General features: G+C 49.5%; 1 protein-coding gene across 1 annotated transcript; it reads left to right on the top strand.

Moving 5' to 3' along the window:
- The first annotated feature begins 10,166 nt into the window (after positions 1-10,166).
- LOC119922923 (olfactory receptor 1361-like) lies at positions 10,167-20,941 on the top strand. Its single transcript, XM_038742548.1, has 6 exons — positions 10,167-10,252; positions 11,500-11,591; positions 14,895-14,923; positions 18,164-19,145; positions 19,700-19,863; positions 20,915-20,941. Exons 1-6 carry the CDS (start codon positions 10,167-10,169, stop codon positions 20,939-20,941), a joined length of 1,380 nt encoding a protein of 459 aa, XP_038598476.1.
- The last annotated feature ends 1,401 nt before the right edge of the window (positions 20,942-22,342 follow it).

Below are 22,342 nucleotides of genomic sequence, written 5' to 3'. Positions count from 1 at the left end.
CCTTCTCTCCTTCTACAGCCCAGCCCACACACTCCGCTCCTCTGCCGCTAACCTCCTCACTGTGCCTCGTTCTTGCCTGTCCTGCTGTTGACCCCCGGCCCACGTCCTCCCCCTGGCCTGGAATGCCCTACGTCTGCACATCTGCCAAGCTAGCTCTCTTCCTCCCTTCAAAGCTCTACTGAGAGCTCACCTCCTCTAGGAGGCCTTCCCAGACTGAGCCCCCTCTTTCCTCTCCCCGTCCCCATCCCCCCGCCCTACTTCTTTCCCCTCCCCACAGCACCTGTATATATGTTTGGACAGATTTATTACTCTAATGATTTTATTTGTACATATTTACTATTCTATTTATTTTGTTAATGATGTGCATGTAGCTTTACTTGTATTTATTCTGATGACTTGACACCTGTCCACATGTTTTGTTTTGTTGTCTGTCTCCCCTCTCTAGACTGTGAGCCAGTTTTTGGGTAGGGACCGTCTCTATATGTTGCCAACTTGTACTTCCCAAACGCTTAGTACAGTGCTCTCACAGTAAGCGCTCAATAAATACGATTGAATGAATGAATGAACAAATGCTAATATTATTATTATTATTATCCCTGCCCTCAGGGAATTTGGGATTTCTGCTGTCTCCCTCAGTCTCATCAGCAAATTGCACTTGGGGTAGGGTCTCAGTCCCCTCTGTGAAATGAAGAGAACAGTTCCCGCTGATGAGAAGAGGACAAGACCTAAATGATTGGGGGCAGTTTGGAGAAAAAAAAAACCCAGAAGGCTGAGTCTATCAGTTTTCCTTTTTTCCAGGTGCTGTCAATTCTCCCTTCCATGCCGCTCATGAACACACCACCACTGAGACAAAAGAAGTTACGATGAGCAGTCTTTCCTGTGGCAGCATTGCCCGTTGGCTGGTCAGACTCCTCCAGGTCATGGTCACCAGGGATCTCTAGGACCCTACCTCCCTGGAGTCACCTCTCAGGCTTCTCGGCGACTGGCCTAGTTGGGCTGGTACGGCTTGGCCCCTTTACTGAACTTGGTGCAACGATCTTACCCTGGAGGTTAATTAGTCCTGGAACCTCTTGGGACCAACTGGGCTACTGGTTGCATCAGGTGGTGCGATGCCCATCCATGGTATTTACCCCTTCTTTCACCCCTCTGAGGGCTTAGTGATAAGGGGCTGAGTCACCGGCCCTTTCCATGCTGCCTGGGGACCATGGGGAGATCACCTCGCTTCTGAGTGGGAGGTGCCAGTGTTGGAGAGCCTGAGTGAGTCTGGGGGTCCCTCTGGGTAAGGACAGAGCCTGAGACAGGGGAGCAAAGGGGAAGGGAGGGCCAGGGTCAGGGCCAGTATGCTCAGCTGGGTCTCAATTCTGGCTTCTCTGAGTTCTCAGAGTTTGGGGACGGACCTCTTTTCTAGTCCCAGCCGTGCACTGGTCTGCTGTGTGACCTCGGACAAGTCAACTGACCTCTCTGGGTCTCACATTCGTCTGTGAATTGAAATGAACAGTCCCTGTTGGTGGGAGGAGGACAAGAGCACTTAGAACAGTGATTCTCGCATAGTACGCGCTTAATAAATGCCATAAGTATTATTAGGAGATCCCTGATGGGGGGTAGTTTGGGGAAAGAAAACAGAAGGCTGGGCTTAGCAATTTTCCTTTTTTCCAGGTACTGGCAATTCCCCCTTCCACGCCACTCTAGAACATACAACTCATAAACACCCAGTTCATGAACACATCTGCATGTCTACCCTGGCCTGCGGTCCTGTGTGACAAGTAATGGCCACTAGCAGGGAGGTTGATCAACTGTAACCCACCTCCTGGGCAACCAGAGCCATCTGGAAGATTAGGCACCTAGCTGTGGGTGGCAGGTGACATAGTGCTGTGAATCTATTCTCCAGGGCAGCCAAGGAATAATGCAGGAGCATCCTCTCTCAGAGAGGGGAGTGGAGTGGGCAGCAGGAGGATTGGCATAGGCAGAGAGGGACAGAGGATAGGAGTATGGACAGCCTGGCCAAGATAAGGCTCGGTTACCCTGGTGCCACCCATAAGGAAACCCAAACTCTCAGAACTCGAGCCAAAATCCTCTGTGACCCCCAGAACCCAGACCCCCAGAACCCCAGACCCCCAGACCCCCAGTGGATTTCTCTGTGTGGAGCTTGCCATGGCCCTTGCCCATTTTCTAGCTAACACTGTGGGCGGATGCAGTAGGGCCCGGGAGAGAGGGTCTTCACTCCTCAGGGTCGGGTTCAGACAGGACGCACCCAGGGGGTTGAAGTGATTAAGGTTAGAGGGAAGGGCCATGTCTTGGGGAGAGGGCACTGGGAGTGCTATGCAGAGGGAGAACTCCAGCCTGCAGGGCCCAGTGCAGGTGGATAAATGTGGATCTGGAGCGGGCAGGGCAGTAGTCTAGGAGTTGTGCTCATGCAACATGCTGTGAGAGAGAGTGTGTGGAGGGGGCGGGGAGGTGAGACGGGTCTGGGGACTAGGGGCTCTGGTCAAAAGAAATACCCCCAGTGTGGGCGGGTATGACACACTCACTTCAGCCCCTAGCAGGTTCAGTCTTGTTCTGCCCACATTGGACTGTGGTTCAGAGCCAGGGCTGTTTCAGATTCACCCCAAACAAGAAGGTCCAACAGGGAAGGGGTGGGCAGTATCGGTTGAGACGTAGCTCAGCCCAGGCCTGGAAAGTGGGTAGTTCCAGGGCTAGGGTCAGCACCAGGGGCCACAACTGGACCACGACCTCAGAGAACCCAGACCTAATTCCCTGTCCTTGGCTGTCCATAAGCCCCAGGCCTATACTACTGGGCTGGAAAGGGCCCCGTATCCAGGCCAGATTGTAGGTGGGGCTAGTCTGTGTGCCTGGGCATGTTACCCACGGGTGGTGAGCGCTTAGTACAGTGCTCTGCACATAGTAAGCGCTCAATAAATACGATAGATGGTGATAATGGTGAGCAGCGCTCTCTTCCATTTTCCGTTGGAATGGGAGTCCCAGGCGAGCTTCCCCCTTCTCCACTCTGGTGCTAATGCAGTCCAGAAATGGGGGAATGGGATCTGTCCTGCCTGGAAGCTGTCCAGGTAGTTATTCAGGCAAAGGGCAATCAATGGGAATGTCTCTCCAATCAATCAGGTTGCTAGGCAAGTCTGCCAAGGGAAGTCAAAAGGAGAAACTGAGGCAATATCACCCAAAACAGCAGGGGATATGAGGGCTATTGGGTGCTCATGGCTGGCGGGCCAGTGTCCTAGATGGTGTCCGGGACACTCACTTATCCTCACCTCTGCTTTCCTCTGTCTATGCCTTTCTCTTACTCTCTCCACCCTTCTGCCCCTTTCCTCTCCTCTGCCCTTCTTTCCCCTTCCCTCTCCATCCTCCATACTCTCGTTCTCTGCCTTTCCTTCCCTTTCCCCATCTCTGCTCTTCTCTCCCCCCACCAACATTCTCTGTTCTTTCTCCCCTATCCTTTCTCTGCCCTTCTCTCCCCTATCCTTTCATTGCCCTTCTCTCCCCTATCCTTTCTTTGCCCTTCTCTCCCATCCCTTATTTCTTTGGAATTTTTTCCCCTATTCTTTCTCTGCTCTTCTCTCCCCTATGCTTTTTCTGCTCTTCCCTCCCCTATCATTGCTCTATCTTTCTTTCCCTCCCCTCTATCTGTGCCCTTTCCCCCCCTCCAACTTTCCGGTCCCCTTCTTCCCCTCTCCATCCCTCCTCTCCCACTCCTGCAGGTGACCCGAGTCTGGGACTGAGCCCCCTGGTCTCTGGGAACCAGACCCCAGTCAGTGAGTTCATCCTGTTGGGTATGTCCGAGCGCTCGGATTGGCAGCTGTCCATCTTCGGGCTGATCTTTGCCATGCACCTGCTCACGGTCACTAGCAACACCCTGATCATTACGGTCACCCTGATTGACCTCAAGCTGCAGACCCCCATGTACTTCCTGCTCAACCGGTTGTCCTTCGTGGATATGGCCTTCACCTCCATCACTGTCCCGCAGAGGCTAGCCCACGTCCTCTCCACCATCAAGGCCATCCCCTTCACCAACTGTCTGACCCAGCTGTTCTTCATCCTGCTCGTCGGCCCCATGGAGGGCTGCCTGCTGGCCGCCATGGCCTATGACTGCTACATGGCCGTTTGCGACCCACTGTGGTACTGTCACCCTGGTGATCCTCGGCCTCTGCCTGCGTATCATCGTGGGGTCGGGACTCGTGGTGCCCGGGAGCGCCTTGCTCAACACTGTGCTCATGGCGCGCCTCGCCTTCTGCTCCCGCCGCATCCTGCAATTCTTCTGCGCCATCACGCCCATGCTCCATTTCTCCTGCAGCCGCCCCTTCCTCAATGAGATGCTCATCTTCACCGAGGGCACGACCATCATCCTGAGGCCTTTCGTCTTTATCCTGGCATCCTACGCCCGCACTGGGGTCACTGTGCTATGCCTGCGCTCCGCCGCAGGGCTGTGCAAGGCCACGTCCACTGTGGCTTTCATGTGCTGGTGGTGACACTGTTTTACGGCCAAGGCATGCGCATGTTCCTGCGCCCGGCAGCGAGTGCCTCTGAGGGCCGGATGTGCCAGGTGCCCATCTTCTACACCCTGGTCACTCTCACGCTCAACCCGTTCATCTACTGCCTGAAGAACCACGAGGTCCAGGGCGCCCTATGGAGGCTGACCTCCAAGAGAGCAGCTGACAGCATCTAGAGGCTTGTTTCCTTCACCCGCTCCCCGGACAGAGAAGCCACCAGAGAACACAGTATTACTGATAACTTTTATTTGGGGGATTCTGTGTGCAGATAGCCATTCTGGGTGCCTACCGTGTGGAGAGCACTATATTGGATGTCTACAAGGTGTGGCGGGCTGTTCTAGCTTCCTACTGCATAAAGAGTCCTGTGCTGTGAGTCTACTCTCTGCAGATTATTGTACTAGCCACCAAATGTGTACAGAATGCTGTAATAGGTTCTTGCCGTGTATGGGACATGGGACTGTGACCACTGTCTGTAGATCATTGGATAAGGCACATATGTGTGTAGAATGCTGCTCCGAACTCTTACCGTGTGTAAAGCACTATACTGGGCATTTACTGTGTCCAGTCCATTTTACTGGGCGCCTACTGTAGGCAGAACGCTGCAATGGACTCTTGCTGTGGGCATAGAACTTTATTGGGCACTCACAGTACTATAGTGCTGTACTGTACACCTAAAATTAACGATAACTGTGGTATTTGCTAAATGTTTATTATGAGCCAAGCACTATACTAAGTATGCTTTGGGGTAGATATAAGTACTCAATTTAGACACAGTCTAAGCTGGTACCTATTATGTGCAGAGCACTGTACTCTCTGTCTCCTGTCTGAAGAGCACTGAATTGGCCCCCTGCTGTGAGCAGAGTGCTGCGGTAAGTGCCTACTTCATTCGGAGCATTTTGCTAGACACATGAAGGAACTAAATAATAGTAAAAGGCACAGCCCTAGTCGTTCAGATGATAATCAGAAGGAAATGGGTGGTTGTTGGGGAGGGGAAGGATCCATTGCTCTTTAACTGGACTTCGGGGCTTCTGCCAAGAGTCCTCAGAGTAGAATCACATGCCCATATCGGGACAAGTCCCGAAATCATCCTCAAACCGAACAATAGTATGTAGTGCTCTCCTACTCTGTGTGAGGCACTGTACTGAGTACCCACTTGGTGTGGTGCACTGTACTGTTTGAGAAGCTCAAAGAAAGTAAGTGTCACAGTCCCCGTGCACTAGTACTTTTCCAGTGAATGGCTATCCCATCCAGGCAGAGATTCTATCCTCTGGTCTCTGTGAATGGAGACCATATCACTCTCTCTTGCATCCCTTCCAGAATAGCATGGGTATATCATGGTATAACTCTTTCACGCCAGCTTGCCATAGTGCCAGGCTCTGTTGGAATACCAACCCAGAAAATTCAGCTTGTCATCAAGTTGAAACCCTGGATAGTTTAGTGGTGAGCCTGTGTTTCACCACCTTACCAGGCTTGTGGGCTGGAAATTTCTTCCCTAGGTTTCCTGGGTGCACAATCTCTAAATTGTCCCTGTTAGATTCCATCTTGGTTTGATAGCGCTATTTTCCAGTCGATATAGACCACTCTTGAGGAAACCAAACTACTAGCAAAACCTTGCCCACAAGTAAACATCCCCTGTCTGCTCGGTTTAGTGCCATTTGCAAATATGCCCTCACCCGGCTCATTAGACAAGTCAGTGGCCAGAGCCGACCCAGGCTCAATCCCCACTCGTCAGATCTTGGACTCACCCAGTCTCTGTAAGCCTATGTCGGGGCTGGGGGACAGTCTGACTAGACATGCAGGAGAGTGGCCTTGAAGTAATCACCAACCCCGGGTGGACATTGAGGATCTGCAGTGATCACCAGTTCAGGGTGGAAGTCGAGGAGAGTGGACCTGCGCTGATCATTAACCCAGGGTGGACATCAAGGATATAGGCACTGCAGCAATGATCAACCTAAGATGGACATAGAGAAGAGAGGTCCTGCAGTATCCTGGGTTGGGTATTGAGGAAAACAGCCCCGCAGAGATCACCAACACGGGATAGATGACAAGGAGCGCATCCTCGTACTGTGGCTATGGTGTCAAGACATCTTAGCCACTGTAGTTAGTGGTCCAGATACCATACCACCTTCTACGCTGATGACACCCAGATCTACATCTCTGCCCCTGCTCTCTCCCCCTCCCTCCAGGCTCGCATCTCCTCCTGCCTTCAGGACATCTCCATCTGGATGTCCGCCCGCCACCTAAAGCTCAACATGTCGAAGACTGAGCTCCTTGTCTTCCCTCCCAAACCTTGTCCTCTCCCTGACTTTCCCATCTCTGTTGACGGCACTACCATCCTTCCCGTCTCACAAGCCCGCAACCTTGGTGTCATCCTCGACTCCGCTCTCTCATTCACCCCTCACATCCAAGCCGTCACCAAAACCTGCCGGTCTCAGCTCCGCAACATTGCCAAGATCCGCCCTTTCCTCTCCATCCAAACTGCTACCCTGCTCATTCAAGCTCTCATCCTATTCCGTCTGGACTACTGCACCAGCCTTCTCTCTGATCTCCCATCCTCGTGTCTCTCTCCACTTCAATCCATACTTCATGCTGCTGCCCGGATTATCTTTGTCCAGAAACGCTCTGGGCATATTACTCCCCTCCTCAAAAATCTCCAGTGGCTACCAATCAATCTGCGCATCAGGCAGAAACTCCTCACCCTGGGCTTCAAGGCTCTCCATCACCTCGCCCCCTGCTACCTTACCTCCCTTCTCTCCTTCTACTGCCCAGCCCACAACCTCCGCTCCTCCACCGCTAATCTCCTCACTGTACCTCGTTCTCGCCTGTCCCGCCGTCGACCCCTGGCCCACGTCATCCCCCGGGCCTGGAATGCCTCCCTCTGCCCCTCCGCCAAGCTAGCTATCTTCCTCCCTTCAAGGCCCTGCTGAGAGCTCACCTCCTCCAGGAGGCCTTCCCAGACTGAGCCCCTTCCTTCCTCTCCCCCTCGTCCCCCTCTCCATCCCCCCATCTTACCTCCTTCCCTTCCCCACAGCACCTGTATATATGTATATATGGTTGTACATATTTATTACTCTATTTATTTATTTATTTATTTATTTATTTATTTATTTATTTATTTATTTATTTATTTATTTTACTTGTACATTTCTATCCTATTTATTTTATTTTGTTGGTATGTTTGGTTCTGTTCTCTGTCTCCCCCTTTTAGACTGTGAGCCCACTGTTGGGTAGGGACTGTCTCTATGTGTTGCCAATTTGTACTTCCCAAGCGCTTAGTACAGTGCTCTGCACATAGTAAGCGCTCAATAAATACGATTGATTGATTGGTTAGTCATTCACACATTATAACAACCTTGGTTAATGTTCCTGTAGCCACCTCAATAAGCATCCAATACCAAACTAACTAGTCGATATGGCTGCCCCAGCAGCAGAGACCAGCAAACAGTCATTGCACGGATTGCAGTGATTCTGCTTTCATAGGGTTGTTTCCTCTATTAATTTATCATAATCATGGAATGTGTTAAGCACTACGTGCCAAGCACTGAATTAAGCACTGGAGTAGATACTATATAATCAGGTTGGACTAGGTGAGAGGGAATCTACATAGGAAGGAGTAGGATTTAAACCACATTTTACAGTTGAAGAAACTGAGACACGGATAAGTCAAGTGATTTCTCTAAGATCAGCCAGCAGAGAAGTGGCAGAGCCAGGGTTAGAACTTGGGTCTTCTAACTCCCAGGCTTATGCTCTTTCCAGGAGGCCACACTGCAGTGAGAATATGGTTTCTTCATCATGCTGGATTGCCACAGGGCTGGGGTCTGATTTTTACTGTCCAGCTGACCACCCATCCACCCTCATAAGAAGCTCCTGTCACACTGGTCAGGAAGATGGAAAGGACAGACTTTCCAAGACCACAGTAGGAAAGTGTAAGTGGCCAAGGCCTGTCACTGGCCATGCTTCTACTCTGGCCACGTTTCCCATCGCTACTCCCCATATTCCTGCCCATGCTCTCAAACTGCCCATGCTCTCAAACTGCCCATGCCCTCTCCTGCCTATGCTCCCTCATTGGTCATGCTCCCTCCCTGCACATGCTCCCTCCCTATCCTTGCTCCCTCCTTAGTCATGCTCTTTCTTTAGCCATGCTTTTGCCCTGCCCACGGTCTCTCCCAGCCCCGGTTCCCCTGCCCATGCTCCCTCCCTGGTCTGGCTCCCTCCCTCGCTTTGTTCCCTACCTGGCTCTGGGCAAGAGAAGGTCAAATCGGCTTTCTCATTCCACAATTCACCTGATACCGTTAAAAGTTTAATTGTTGAGACTCCTTTCCCACCATTCAAATGCTGACCTCATGGTAGGTCTTTCAAAGTTGATGATGCAATGAAGATGCACACCAACCCCAGGCATTCTATACAGAGGCAACGTGGCTGCAAACCCCATCCCAGAGGAGGAGAACAACCCTGATGGAAAGTACAAAGGGAAAAGTCTCTTTGCCGTGGAAACCTCTTATGAACCAACAGGACCCTCCACTATATCGGCCCTACCCTCAAAACGTTTGCTGCGGTCCTAGCAGGTCAGCTAGTGTTGTTGGGCCCGCCCCATCCCCCAAAAGAAAGTCGCCCCACCATTGCCGGTAGCCTCCCCTCAGCTTCTGGAGTCTCCTTCACTCATACCAGAATCAAATCCACAAATACAGAAACCACTCCTCAGCCAGGCCCAAGCAGTCTCTTGGTGATATCAGACAGACAAAGGTGGAGGGGCTCAGGGAAATGGGTCGAACATCAACTGATGGAGAGATAATAGCAGTAATAGCAATTAGTAAGTGCAACTGTGTGCAGTGTATCTTGCTAAAAGCTTGAGGAGTTGACATGCTGCTTGCCACATGGAGCTTATGTTCTCTTTGTGTAAGCAGACATATAAGCATTTACAGAGTAATCAAAATAAATGATTGAATGCTTGAGGAAGGGCATAAGTAAGTATATAAATGTTAGAGATGCCTGGTGAATTTATATGACTTGGGATGCTGGGAATTAACTGGGGGAGCCCTGTTGGAACAGGAGGACTTTGAATATGGGGAAGACTGTGGTCTGTTGGATTTGGGGTTGGGTAGAGAAAACAAGCATAAGCACGAGGATGGGGGCAGGGGTATCAAGTTTGAGGAACAGTTAGAAGGTTAGCTCAGGAAAATGAAGAGAGTGGGTTGAGGAGTAGAGGTTGATGAAGGAAGTTATGTAAGATGGGGTGGACTGGTGGAGAGCTTTGCAACTGAATTGTTTTATACAGAAGGGCTCAGGGAGCCAGTGGATGTGCCAAGGGTCTCTTAGGAAGAAGATCTTTTCAGCAGCTTGAGGTATACTTTGAAGAGGGGAGAGGCTGGAGGCTTGAAAATCTGCAAGGCAGTTGATGCAATGGTCTAGGGGTGATATAACCAGAGCTTTCACCAGGAGGGCAACTATTAGGGTGGAGGGGAAGAGACAAATCTGGGAGATGTCCTGTAGGAAGACTGGCAGGTTTGGGCTCTAGACTGAATGTTGGAGTTGGAAGAAAGCAAGGAATCACGGAGAGTTCCAAGGTTATGGACTTCTGGGATAGAGAGCATGGTGGGTTTTAATGTCTGAGATTGGAAAGTTAAGAAGATGAGTTGTTAGGAGAGATTAAGATATTTAGAAGATAAAATGAGTCATTTTCAGTATGTTGACGTGGAGACACTGGCCGATCAACCAGATGACCTGGAGGCCAGAGATGTGGGATTGCAGGTCAGGTGAGACGTAAGAGCTAAAGAATCAGCGTGACTTAGTGGATAGACCTTGGGCCTGGGAGTCAGAAGGAACTTGGTTGTAATACCTGCTCTGCCACTTGTCTGTTGTGTGACCTTGGGCAAGTCACTTCTCTTCTCTGTGCCTCAGTTACCTTACCTGTAAAATGGAGATTAAGAGTGTGAGCCCCTTGTGGGAAAGGGGCTGTATCCTACCTGATTAACTTGTATCTACTCCAGTGCTTAGAACAGTGCTTGACACATAGTAAGTCTTTAACAAGTATTATTATTATTATTATTATCATCATTATCATCATTAGTGTGGTAGATTTGGGAGTCATTAGGGTGGAGATGGTATTGGAAGCCAAGGGAGCTGATGAGCTCCCCAAATCAGTGGGTGTATTGCTAGAGCCCACAGGGAGACCAACCCTCTCTCAATACCCACTGAAAACTGCTCCATCCATTGCTGACTGGGAAATACTGCACAATCACAATCAATCAATCAATCAATCGTACTTATTGAGCGCTTACTGTGTGCAGAGTACTGTACTAAGCGCTTGGGAAGTACAAGTTGGCAGCATATAGAGATGGTCCCTACCCAACAGTCTAGAAGGGGGAGACAGAGAACAAAACCAAACATATTAACAAAATAAAATAAATAGAATAGATATGTACAAGTAAAATAAATAAATAAATAAATAGAGTAATAAATATGTACAAACATATATACATATATACAGGTGCTGTGGGGAAGGGAAGGAGGTAAGACGGGGGGATGGAGAGAGGGACGAGGGGGAGAGGAAGGAGGGGGCTCAGTCTGGGAAGGCCTCCTGGAGGAGTTGAGCTCTCAGTAGGGCCGTGAAGGGAGGAAGAGAGCTAGCTTGGCGCATGTGGGGAGGGAGGGCATTCCAGGTCAGTGGGATGACGTAGGCCGGGGGTCGACGGCGGGACAGGCGAGAACGAGGCACGGTGAGGAGATTAGCGGCACAGGAGCGGAGGGTGCGGGCTGGGCTGTAGAAGGAGAGAAGGGAGGTGAGGTAGGAGGGGCCGAGGTGATGGAGATCCTTGAAGCCATCGACCCCCGGCCCACGTCATCCCCCGGGCCTGGAATAGGGACTGTCTCTATGTGTTGCCAACTTGTACTTCCCAAGCGCTTAGTACAGTGCTCTGCACACAGTAAGCGCTCAATAAATATGATTGATTGATTGATTGACTGGTTCCACCCAGAATGACCCTGGCCCTTCCCACAACAGGACCAATGACCGCAAGGACAGCTCCTGCCAAGCCATCCTTCAGACCATTCAGTGTCTGGTGGGTACCACGGCCAGAGACACAGGAACACGTGGTGAGGCAAAGACACTGAGGCACTGATGCAGAGTCAGTGGAGATAGAAGAGCCACTGGATGCGGTGACTGTGTCAGAGATCACCGTTCAAATGGATTAGATCAGTAACGCTGAAGCGGCAAATGGGTAAGTCTCGCTCACACACATGTACACACACATATATAGACATACACCTAGGGACATGTACACACACATGTACACACGCAAACACACACACTCTCCCAGATCAGCCCCAGGGCCATGTGGACAGCATCTCCCAAGAGACCTCCCCCATACCTCCTGGAAGTGATAAGGACCCAGTGACGGTCTCAGAGACCAGAGGGGCAGAATCCAGGGATTTCGGGTGGAGACCATGACTCAGGGTGTACCCCGGGGAGGGTGGAGGGCACTCCTAGCTGCATGTCCCAGTGGCCCTGCACCATGGTTAATAATCCTAGTGATTGAAACCTACTCTGAGTCTTCCTGCCATCGGTGGTGATTGCTGGCCCGATCAGCCAGGTTAGTAATGCTGGGGAGGCAGGTGGAAGGAACTCACTCAGACACTTGGGCACATATATCTCCCCTACCCAAACCCCACACATAGACAAAACACACACATACATGCACACTTGCACAGGTATATGCATGTACACACATGCAGCCAACCGTGGTTTAGGAGCAATGGGCAGACTGGATCTTTCCATTATCCCTATGGATCCTACCCTACAGCAGCTCTTCATACTCATACTGGGTCACTTGATCCGGTCGGTAGTGGTATTTGTGGTATTTGTGAGTTCTAACTCGGTGCCAGGCATTATGCTAAGTGCGGTGGTTAGTGACAAGCGGCCTGCCTTGCCATGGCCTCTGCCCCAACGGGACTCACCCTCTATGTAGGGAAGCAAAAAACCATGGGACAGTAAGAGGAAATTTGAACAACAAGGAGATACAACAGCAAGAGCAAATTTGAAAATCAAGAAAGGTTACTGCAGTGAAGAGCTTAGCATACTTAGTAGGGGATGCTACTCAGCATGGCATAGTGGAAAGAGCTCGGGCTTGGGATTCAGAGGTCGTGGGTTCTAATCCTGGTTCTTCCACTTGTCAGCTGTGTGACTTTGGGCAAGTCACTTTACTTCTCTGTGCCTCAGTTTCCTCATCTGTAAAATAGGAATCAAGACTGTGAGCCCCACGTGGGACACCCTGATCACCTTGTATCCCTCCAGCGTTTAGAACAGTGCTTGGCACATAGTAAGCACTTAATAAATACCAACATTATTATTATTATTATTATTATTATTACTTTGGCTCTTGCCAACTCCAAGCAAATGTCCTAAAACCACTCAGGATCCCAGGAGCATCTGGGCACCAGGTGTGGGAGGCAGAACATATCCATGCTGCCAGAAGTGGCGAGGCTGCTCTAGAGACCCGATGAGCCTTGGTCTATCCAGCTCAGTTAAAAGTAACAGTGGTATTTGTTAAGCAATTGCTATGTGCCAGGCACTGTACTAAGCTCTGGGGTAGAAACAAGCTAAGCAGGTGGGACAAAGTTCCTGTCCCACGAGAGGCTCATAGTCTTAATCCCCATTTTACAGACGAGGTACGTGATGCACAGAGAAGTTAAGTGATTTGCCCAAGATCACACAACAGATAAGTAGCAGAACTGGGTTTAGAACCCAGCTCCTTCTGACTCCCAGGCCCATGCTCTATCCTCTAGAGAACGCTGCTTCTCAAAAGCAGCATTTGGCACAGCCTAGGAGCATAGAGTGGTGTTTTTAGGAGCCTTATGTCTCTCTCTTCTTCTTCCTTCCCTCTGCCTCAGTTTCCCCACATGAGAAACTCTAGACTCCCGGGATCTGGAGTTTGGAGTAACAAACTTTCATTCATTCATTCAATGCATTCATTCAATCATATTTAAAAGCAATGTACCCTTTGGAGAGTACAATACAATGACAAATAGACATATTCCCTGCCCACAATGAGCTCACAGTCTAGAGGGTGAGACAGACATTAATATACTTAAATCAAGAAATGAATAAATACATAAATTATAGATATATACATCTGTGCTCTGGGACTGGGAGGTAGGATGAATGAAGAGAGCAAGTCAGGGTGACGCAGAAGGGAGTGGGAGAGGAGGGCTTAGTCAGGGAAGGCTTCTTGGAGGAGATGTGCCTTCAACAAGATCTTGAAGTGGGGAAGAACAGTTATCCATCTGATTTGAGGAGGGAAGCCGATCCAGGCCAGAGCGCATGTGGGTGAGAGGTTCGCAGTAAGATAAACAAGAGTGTGGTAGATTGAGAAGGCTAGCATTAGAAGAACCAAGTGTTCTGATTGGGTTGTAGTAGGAAAGGTGAGGTGAGGTGAGGTCCCAAGGTAGGGGCAAGGTGGCTGAATGTTTTAAAGCCAATGGTGAAGAGTTTTTGTTTGATGTGGTTGTGGAAGGGCAAACAAAGGAGTTTTTTGAAGAGTGGGGTGACATGTCCTGAACGTTTTTGTAGAAAAATGATCTGGGTTGCAGAGTGGAGTCTGGACTGGAGTGGGGAGAGACAGGAGGAATGGAGGTCAGCAAGGAGGCTGATACAGTAATCAAGGAAGCATAAGTGCTTGTTATTACCACCTCTATGCAGATGATACCCAAATCTACATCTCCATACTTGATCTCTCTCCCTCTCCAGTCTCACATCTCCTCCTGCCTTCAAGAAATCTCTACTTGGATGTCCTCCCATTACCTCGGGTTTAACATTTTCAAAACAGAACACCTTATCTTCTCACTCAAACCCTGTCCTACCCCTGACTTTCCCATCACTATAGACTGTGCCACCATCCTTCCTATCTCACAAGCTCATAATCCTGGTGTTATCCTTGGCTCATTTCTCATTTAACCCATATATTCAATCCATTACTAAATCCTGTCTGTCTCAGCTTCATAATATAGCTAAAATCTGCCCTTTCCTCTCCATCCAAACTGCTATCATATTAATTCAATCACTCATCCGTTCCCTCCTGGATTAGTGCATCAGCCTCCTTGCTGCCCTCCAGCCTCTGTCTCTCTCCACTCCAATCCATACTTTACTCTGCTACCCCGATCATTTTTCTACAAAAACATTCTGGACATGTAATCCTGCACCTCAAAAAACTCCAGTGGTGGCCCATCTACTTCCGCAACAAATGAAAACTCCTCACCTTTGGCTTTTAAAAACTCCACCACCTTGTTCCATCTTACCTCATCTCGCTTTTCTGCTTCTAAACCCAGCGCACACACTTTTCGCCTCTAGTGCTAACGTTCTCACTGCGCCTCGATCTCACCTATTTTGCTGCCAAATTCCAGCCTACATCCTGTCTCTGGCCTGGAATGCCGTACCCCCTCAAATCCAACCGACAATTACTCTCCCTCTGCTGCAAAGCCTTACTGAAGGCACATCTACTCCAAGAGACTTTTCGAGGCTAAGCCCCACATTTCCTCATCTCCCTCTCCCTTCTGCATCACCCTGATTTGCTCCCTTTACTCTTGACACCTCCCAGCCCCAAATATACATAGTTTCATTTATTTGTATTCATGCCTGGCTCACTTCCCAGACTGTAAACTCACTGAGGGCAGGGAACATGTCTCTTTATTGTTGTACTGTACTCTCCCAAGTTCTTAGTACAGTGTTCTTCACACAGTAAGTGCTCAATACAACTGAATGAATGGGTGAATGAATAATGTCATAATAGTTTGGATGGAGAGGAAGGGGTGGATTTTAGAGATATAAAGGTAGAACTGACCGGATTTAGTGATGGTTTGAATATGTAGGTTGAATGACAGAGAGGAGCCAAGGATGATGCCACGTTTAGGGGCTTATGAGATGTAAGGAAGGTGGTGTTGCCAACAGTGATGAGAAAGTGAGCGGGAGGACATGGTTTGGGTGGGAAGGTAAGAACTTCAGAAGGGAGGACATTCAAGTAGAGATTTATGAAAGGCAGGGGAAAATGAAAGACTGCAGGGAGGGAGAGAGATCAAGACTGGAGATGTAGAATAGGGAAGCACCTGCATAGAGGTGGTAGTTAAAGCTGTGTGAGCTAATGAGTTCTCCAAGGGAGATTATAAGAAACACAAGGACTTCAATTCTACACCTGTTCTCCAAGCCATGAACAGTCTTTCTCTGCTTTCCTGATTTCTAGAGACAAAGTTTATTCTCAGTCTGGAAGTACCTAGCTCACTCCAGCTTGGGTGAGTGAGGAGACTGGGGATACTTGGAGGGATCTGAGAGGAGATGGGAGATCTGGGAAGACTGTGAAGGTTAGGAACACCTGGGAAACAGTGGGACTATGGAGACCTGGGTAAATTGGGGAAAACGGGAGATACTAAGGAGATTTGGGGAGACTGGGGAAATCGTACCTGCAGAGTGGAGCAGAGAATGTGACAGAAGAGGGACTGGGGTGGGGGCCAAGTTCGCTGTTGTCCATGTCACGTGGTTACCCTGGGCGCTCAGTCCTCATTCCCGGTGGACATGGTTGGGCTGGCACTGCCACGGGCCTGAGGACAGAATCCACTGCCCAGTGGCTGTAACCACTCAGACCATCCACTCTTCAAGGGGTGCCAGGGGCAGCTGGGAGGAAATAATTGCTTCCCCATGAATGGGCAGAACATTTGCTGCTTCCCATCCATTTGGCCCCAGGTTCTGGTTTGAATGCTGGATTCCTGTTCCCATGTGCTGTCTCGCTCTGCTGGCTGCTGGGGAAAATCTGATCAGGAGAGTAATAGGGATCTGAAGGAGCAGGGGTTGAGACATGAGGCCTACAAATCCCTGGTTCGCCTCCAGGAAACCCAACTCCTCACTGAGGGCTCTATCAACTCTCAATCAATCAATAATCAGTAAATCATTCCATGTTATTTATTGAACAGTTACTCTGTACAGAGCAGTGTACTAAGGACTTGGGAGACTAAAGCAGAGTTGGTAGACATGTTCTCTGCCCACAGTGAACTTTCCGTCTATAGAAGGAGACAGACACTATAATGAATTACAGATAGGGGACATAGTAAATTATAAGGATATGTACATAAGTGCTGTGGAACTAGGGTGAGTATCAAAGTGCTAAAGGTGTACACATCCAAGTGTCCGGGAGGGCAGATAAGAGAAATGAGGGCTTGGTCAGTGAAGATCTCCTGGAGGATATGTGAATCTAGGAGGGTTTTGAAAATGGGGAGAGTGGTGGACTGTCTGATATAAAGAGGGATTGAGTTCCAGGCCAAAAGGAGGAGGATATGGACAATGGTAGGTCGTGGGATACATGAGACTGAGGTACAGGGAATTGGTTGGTGTTAGAGGAGCAGAGAGTGTGGGTTGCATTGTAATAGAAAATCAGAGAGTTAAGTCAAGGGTAATACCAAAGGTGTGGGACAGGGAGGATAGTGGTATTGTCTACAGTTGGAGTTGGAAGATAAGGAGTTTTGTTTTGGACACACTAAATATGAGTTATCCTTAAGACAGGAGGAAATGTGAGAATGCCAAGAAGGATAGAGATTAGGACTGGAGATGTAGATTTGGGAATCACCCACATAGGGACAAAATTGAAGCTGTGAGAGTGAATGAGTTCTCCAAGGGAATGAGAGTAGCTGGAGAACAGAGGGGAATCCAGGACTGATCCTTGAAGTACCCTCACAGTTAAAAAGTGAGAGGCAGTGGGGAAGCCTGTGAAGGAGACTGAGAAGGAGCTACCAGAGAGATATGAGGAGAACTAGGAAAGGACCATGTCAGTGAAGCCAAGGTTGGATTTTTCTAAGATAGTAGGTGATAGACAGTGTTGAAGGCAGCGGAAAGGTCGAGAAAGACTAGGAAGGAATAGAGGTCTCAGGATTTGGCAAGAAGAAGGTCATTGGTGATCTTAGAGGGAGTCCCATGATGAGTTGACAGAATGGGAAAGGTGGGAATCAATTCGAGAACTTTTTCTGGAGGAGGTGAGCTTGTAATGGGGGCTTTGATTGACCTGAGTCTCCCCAGACCAGGGGTAAGCCAGCTCAAGATGCTGTCTTTGACTGACAGGTCTTCCAGGATCCTGGGAGATAACATGTGCTACTGTCTTCCTGGACACCAGCCTTCCGAGTTAGGGGTGGACCACCCCACTACCTTCTCTGTCCCCTCTCCATCCCTGACTCTCCTCCCATTGACTCAACACCGTCCATACAAACCCCCTGACCCTCAGGCTCGACCTCTGAGAATCCCCCAGTGACCCAGTAAGGACCATCCAGCAACCCTTGACTCACCCAGCAACCTGTGCAATGAAATGATCAGGTGGTTCCAGGAAGTTTGGCTAGCTAAATGGAGGGGAAGTTCCTAAAGGGTGTGTGTGTGTGTGTGTGTGTGTGTGTGTGTGTGTGTGTGTGTGTGTGTGTGTGTGTGTGTGTGTGTGTTGGTGAGGTGGTGGTACACTTCACCTCTTTGACCTCTGCTCGCCATCAGGAATTCTTCATCCCGGGCGCAAAGTCTGTTTCCCGTGCCTCTTCCTTCCAGCTGTTTTCCATGCCCCTTCCCTCCAATTGTTTCCTGTACCTCTTTCCTCTAGTTATTTCCAGTGCCCTTTAGTCTTTAGTTGTTTCTGGTGCCCCTGCCATTCCAGCTGTGTACGGTGATCATGCCTCTGCAGATGTTTCTCGTGCTCCTTTCCCTCCACCTCTATCATTTCCCCATGGAGATAAGAAACCAGACCAGTGGCTCCACATTGATGCTCCAAAGCATCGCCAACGCTGGACAGCAGCAGCTTCTTTTTGTGTTCTTCCTGTGTCTGTACCTGGTCACTGTGGGGGGGAACGTGCTCATCGTCCCGGCCATCAGGACAGACTCCCGCCTCCACTCCCCCATGTACTTCTTCCTCGCCAACCTGTATATGGTAGATATCGGCTTCTCCTCTACCACTTTGCCCAGCCTGCTGGGGACACTCTTCACTGGATGCCAGGACGTTCCTTACCGTGACTGTCTGGCCCAGATTTATTTCTTCATTGCTTTTGGGGCCACCGAGAACTTCCTCCTGGCTGCGATGGCCTATGATCGCTACTTGGCCATCTGCAATCCGCTGTGTTACTCTCTGGTCATGAACCCTCAGCATTGTGTCCTGCTGGTTGTTGCCTGCTGGCTGTTTTCTCATCCCCACTCCCTGCTGCACGCCCTCCTGATGACCCAGATGACCTTCTGTGCCTCCTGTGAAATTCCTCTCTACTTCCATGACATCTTACCCCTGTTGAAGATCTCTTGCTCCGATCCTCACATCAACTTCCTTGTGGTGTACACAGAAGGGGCCACCATAGTCAACAATGTCCTTCTGATGGTCCTGGCCTCCTACGCCCACATTATCACCGCTGTTCTGCGGGTGCCCTTGGCCCATGGGAAGCGCAAAGCTTTCTCCACCTGTAGCTCCCACTTGGCTGCAGTCGGGCTATTCTATGGCACGGTCATTTGGGTCTACTTCCAGTCATCATCCAACTTCTCCTCTGAGCGGGACACCGTAGCCACAGTCATTTACACAACTATCACCCCGCTCCTGAACCCCTTTATCTACAGCCTGCATAACAGAGACCTACACCAGGCTTTGCGCTCCTGGCCCTGTGCCCTCAGACCCTGAATCCCTGCCCTTGGTCCCCAGGTTCCTGAGACCCCAGCCCGGATTGGCGACATGGGCTCCGTGCCTCCAAATCCAGTCCTTCACCCCCTGTCTGTGCCCCTGACCCTATTAACCGATCCTGCTCCCTAAACCTCTCAGACCCTCTGACTCTAGCTCTGTGTCCCTTGCTTTGCACCCCCAACCTTGTGCCCTCAACTCTGCATCCCTAGACCATGTACTCCCTGCCCTTGGCAGTCGGGACATTGTTTGGGAGTCCCACTCGAAGATCAAGAACTTGGATCATGAGCCCACCAGAGAAGCTACCTGATGAGTCGCTGACAGTTTTATTGAAAATACGCTCCTCTGACCGCTTTCACCCACAATCTGGAAGGTCATCACTTGTCAGGAAATGTCCTGAATGGTGGGACATTGGTGGGCACAGGACAGGAATTGTAGCCCCGAATAGGGAGTTGGGTGGGGTTGCTACAGCTGATAGCCACTGGGTTCGGAAGCCTGCAGCCCATGACAATGTTCTTCCCCACCCTCTCAACCCTGCAGGCAAAGGGAAGGATGCATATCCCAGCACAAATCATGGCTGCCTCCAGGGGTCGACCTTCACTCTCTGTCTCTCAGTGGTCTGGATCAGTGTTGTAGACAGTCTGACTGTGTTCGTCCTGACCATCGTCGACATCCACACCCTGGGGCATCTCTTCCTCTCCACTGTAAGGCACTTACATTGGCATCAAACCATCACCACAACTGATGCCATACCTGAACATGGACCCTAGATGACGAGTGGTGTCGAGGGGAGTGTAAGGACTCCTTCTCGAAAATCTGTTAAGCTACTTTGTGTCACGTTCCTGCTATCTTACATTGTTACCTTCGCCATTATTGTTGTTGCTTTCACGCATTCATTCATTCAATTATATTTATTGGGCATTTACTGTGTGCAGAGAACTGTACTAAGTGCCTGAAACACTGCAATACAATAAAAAATACATTCTCTGCTCTCAACAAGCTTACAGTCTATAGGCATTCTTTTGGGCCTGGATTGGGAGCCCCATGCGGAGCTGGGACCGTGGCTATTTCATTTACCTCGTATTTACCCCAGCACCTAGCACAGTGCTAAGGTGCTAGCACGTGATAAGTGCTAATAAAAGACCATTGACATAGTTCTTGTCCCCAAGATGCTGCTGAACACCTTCTGCCCAGTCAGCAGCGTGGCTTAGTGGAACGCGCACGGACTTGGAAGTCAGGAAACATGGGTTCTAATACCGGCTCCCCCACCTATCAGCTGTGTGACTTAGGGCAAGTCACTTAACTTCTCTGGGACTCAGTTACCTCATTTGTAAAATGGGGATTAAGACTATGAGCCCCACTTGGGAAACCTGATTACCTTGTACCTACTCCAGCGCTTAGAACACTGCTTGGCATATAGTTACCATTTAACAAATACCATAATTATCAGTAAATTATTAAAAGCAACTCTTATTCTGACTTCCTGGCCCGTAGCTGCTAAGGATAATGTCTCCCAGACCAGGACGGTTATGCCCCATCCCAGGCACCGACCTCATTCTTCTACGTGTATTGTCCAAACTCTGTTCCATCCCTCAGCATCCACCCCCATCCCCTGCATCCAGCCCCATACTTCAGCATCCACCCCAATTTCCCTGCATTCATCCTCGTACCTCAGTATCCATCCCCACCCCCCTGCATCTGTCCCCATCCCTCAGCATCCATTCTGATCTCTCACAATCGATCTCCATTCCTCAGCAGTCATCCCAATATCCCAGCATCTGACCCCACTTCTCAACATCCACCCCTATCTCAAGGCATCTGTCCCCATCCTTCGACATCTATTTCCCTCCCCCTGCATCCATCCCCCTACCTCATGATCCATCCTGCTCCTCCAGCATCCATCCTGGTTCTCCAACATTCATCCCCATCTTCCTGCACTCGTCCTTATTCCTCAGTATTCAAGCCAATCTCCCAGCATCCTTCCCCGTCCCTCAACTTCCATCCTAGTCTCCCAGCATCCATCTCAATTTTCTAGCAATGGTCCTAATTTTATGGTGTCTTCCCTACCTCTCAACATCTGTCCCTATCCCTTGGAACGCTTGTCTGTCCTCCAACCTGTCTCATTGTCTCCTGTCCCTATGTAGTAGTAGTATTAGCATTTATAGAATCCCTTTGAGTGCAGTGCACTATACTAAGCTCTTGGAAAGTACAAACCAAGCAAGTGTCATGCTCCTTGCCCACAGGGAGCTTGCACTCTAATTGTGGAGGCAGACACAAAATGATTTACAAAGATTAACCAAAATTGATCATTGAATGTACAGTTGAATCAGCATGTATACACGAGAGCTGAGGCTAGGTATAAATAGTTCCGTAGGTACTACTGATGGTTGATAAGTTTATTTGTCTCAGGACACTGGAAATTCATTGGGGATAACATTTTGGAAGAGAAAGCATTTCAGTACGCTTTGAATGTGGGAGATCTGTGGTCTGTAGGATTCAAGGAGAGAGAGTTCCAAGTCACGGGAACATTGTGAACAAAAGGATAGAACAGGGAGAATGGAGAGGGAGGTAGAATTAGAAGGTAAATTTGAGAGGAACGAATAGAGTGGATTAGGGAATGGCAGGTGAAGGGAGTAAATAGATGAATCGGGTGAGATGGCACATAGCCTTGAACACAATTATGAATAATTTTTGCTTGACATGGAGGGTCACGGGGAGATAGAGGAGGGTTTTGAGAAGTGAAGAAGTGAGCTCTGGGTGAAATTTCAAGAAGATAATAGTGATGGTATTTGTTAAACACTTATAATATTGTATTTGTGGTATTTGTTAAATGTTTACTATGTGCCAGGCACTGTATTAAGCCACGGAGGGGAATCCACAGTCCCTGTCCCTCGTGGGGTTCACAGTCTTAATACCCATTTTACAGATGAGGTAGTGAGGCACAGAAAAGTGAATTGACATACCCAAGGTCACCCAACAGATAAGTGATGGAGCTGGGATTAATAGTAATAATAATAATGATGATGGCACTTGTTAAGTGTTTACTATGTGAAAGCGCTGGGGAGGTTACCAGGTGATCAGGTTGTCCCACAGGGGGCTCACAGTCTTCATCCTCATTTTACAGATGAGGTAACAGAGGCACAGAGAAGTTAAGTGAGTCTCCCAAAGTCACACAGCTGACAA

This window comes from Tachyglossus aculeatus, unplaced genomic scaffold (assembly GCF_015852505.1).
Source record: "Tachyglossus aculeatus isolate mTacAcu1 unplaced genomic scaffold, mTacAcu1.pri scaffold_130_arrow_ctg1, whole genome shotgun sequence".
Classification (NCBI taxonomy): Eukaryota; Metazoa; Chordata; class Mammalia; order Monotremata; family Tachyglossidae; genus Tachyglossus; species Tachyglossus aculeatus.
This window is presented reverse-complemented; position numbering and strand designations above follow the sequence as displayed.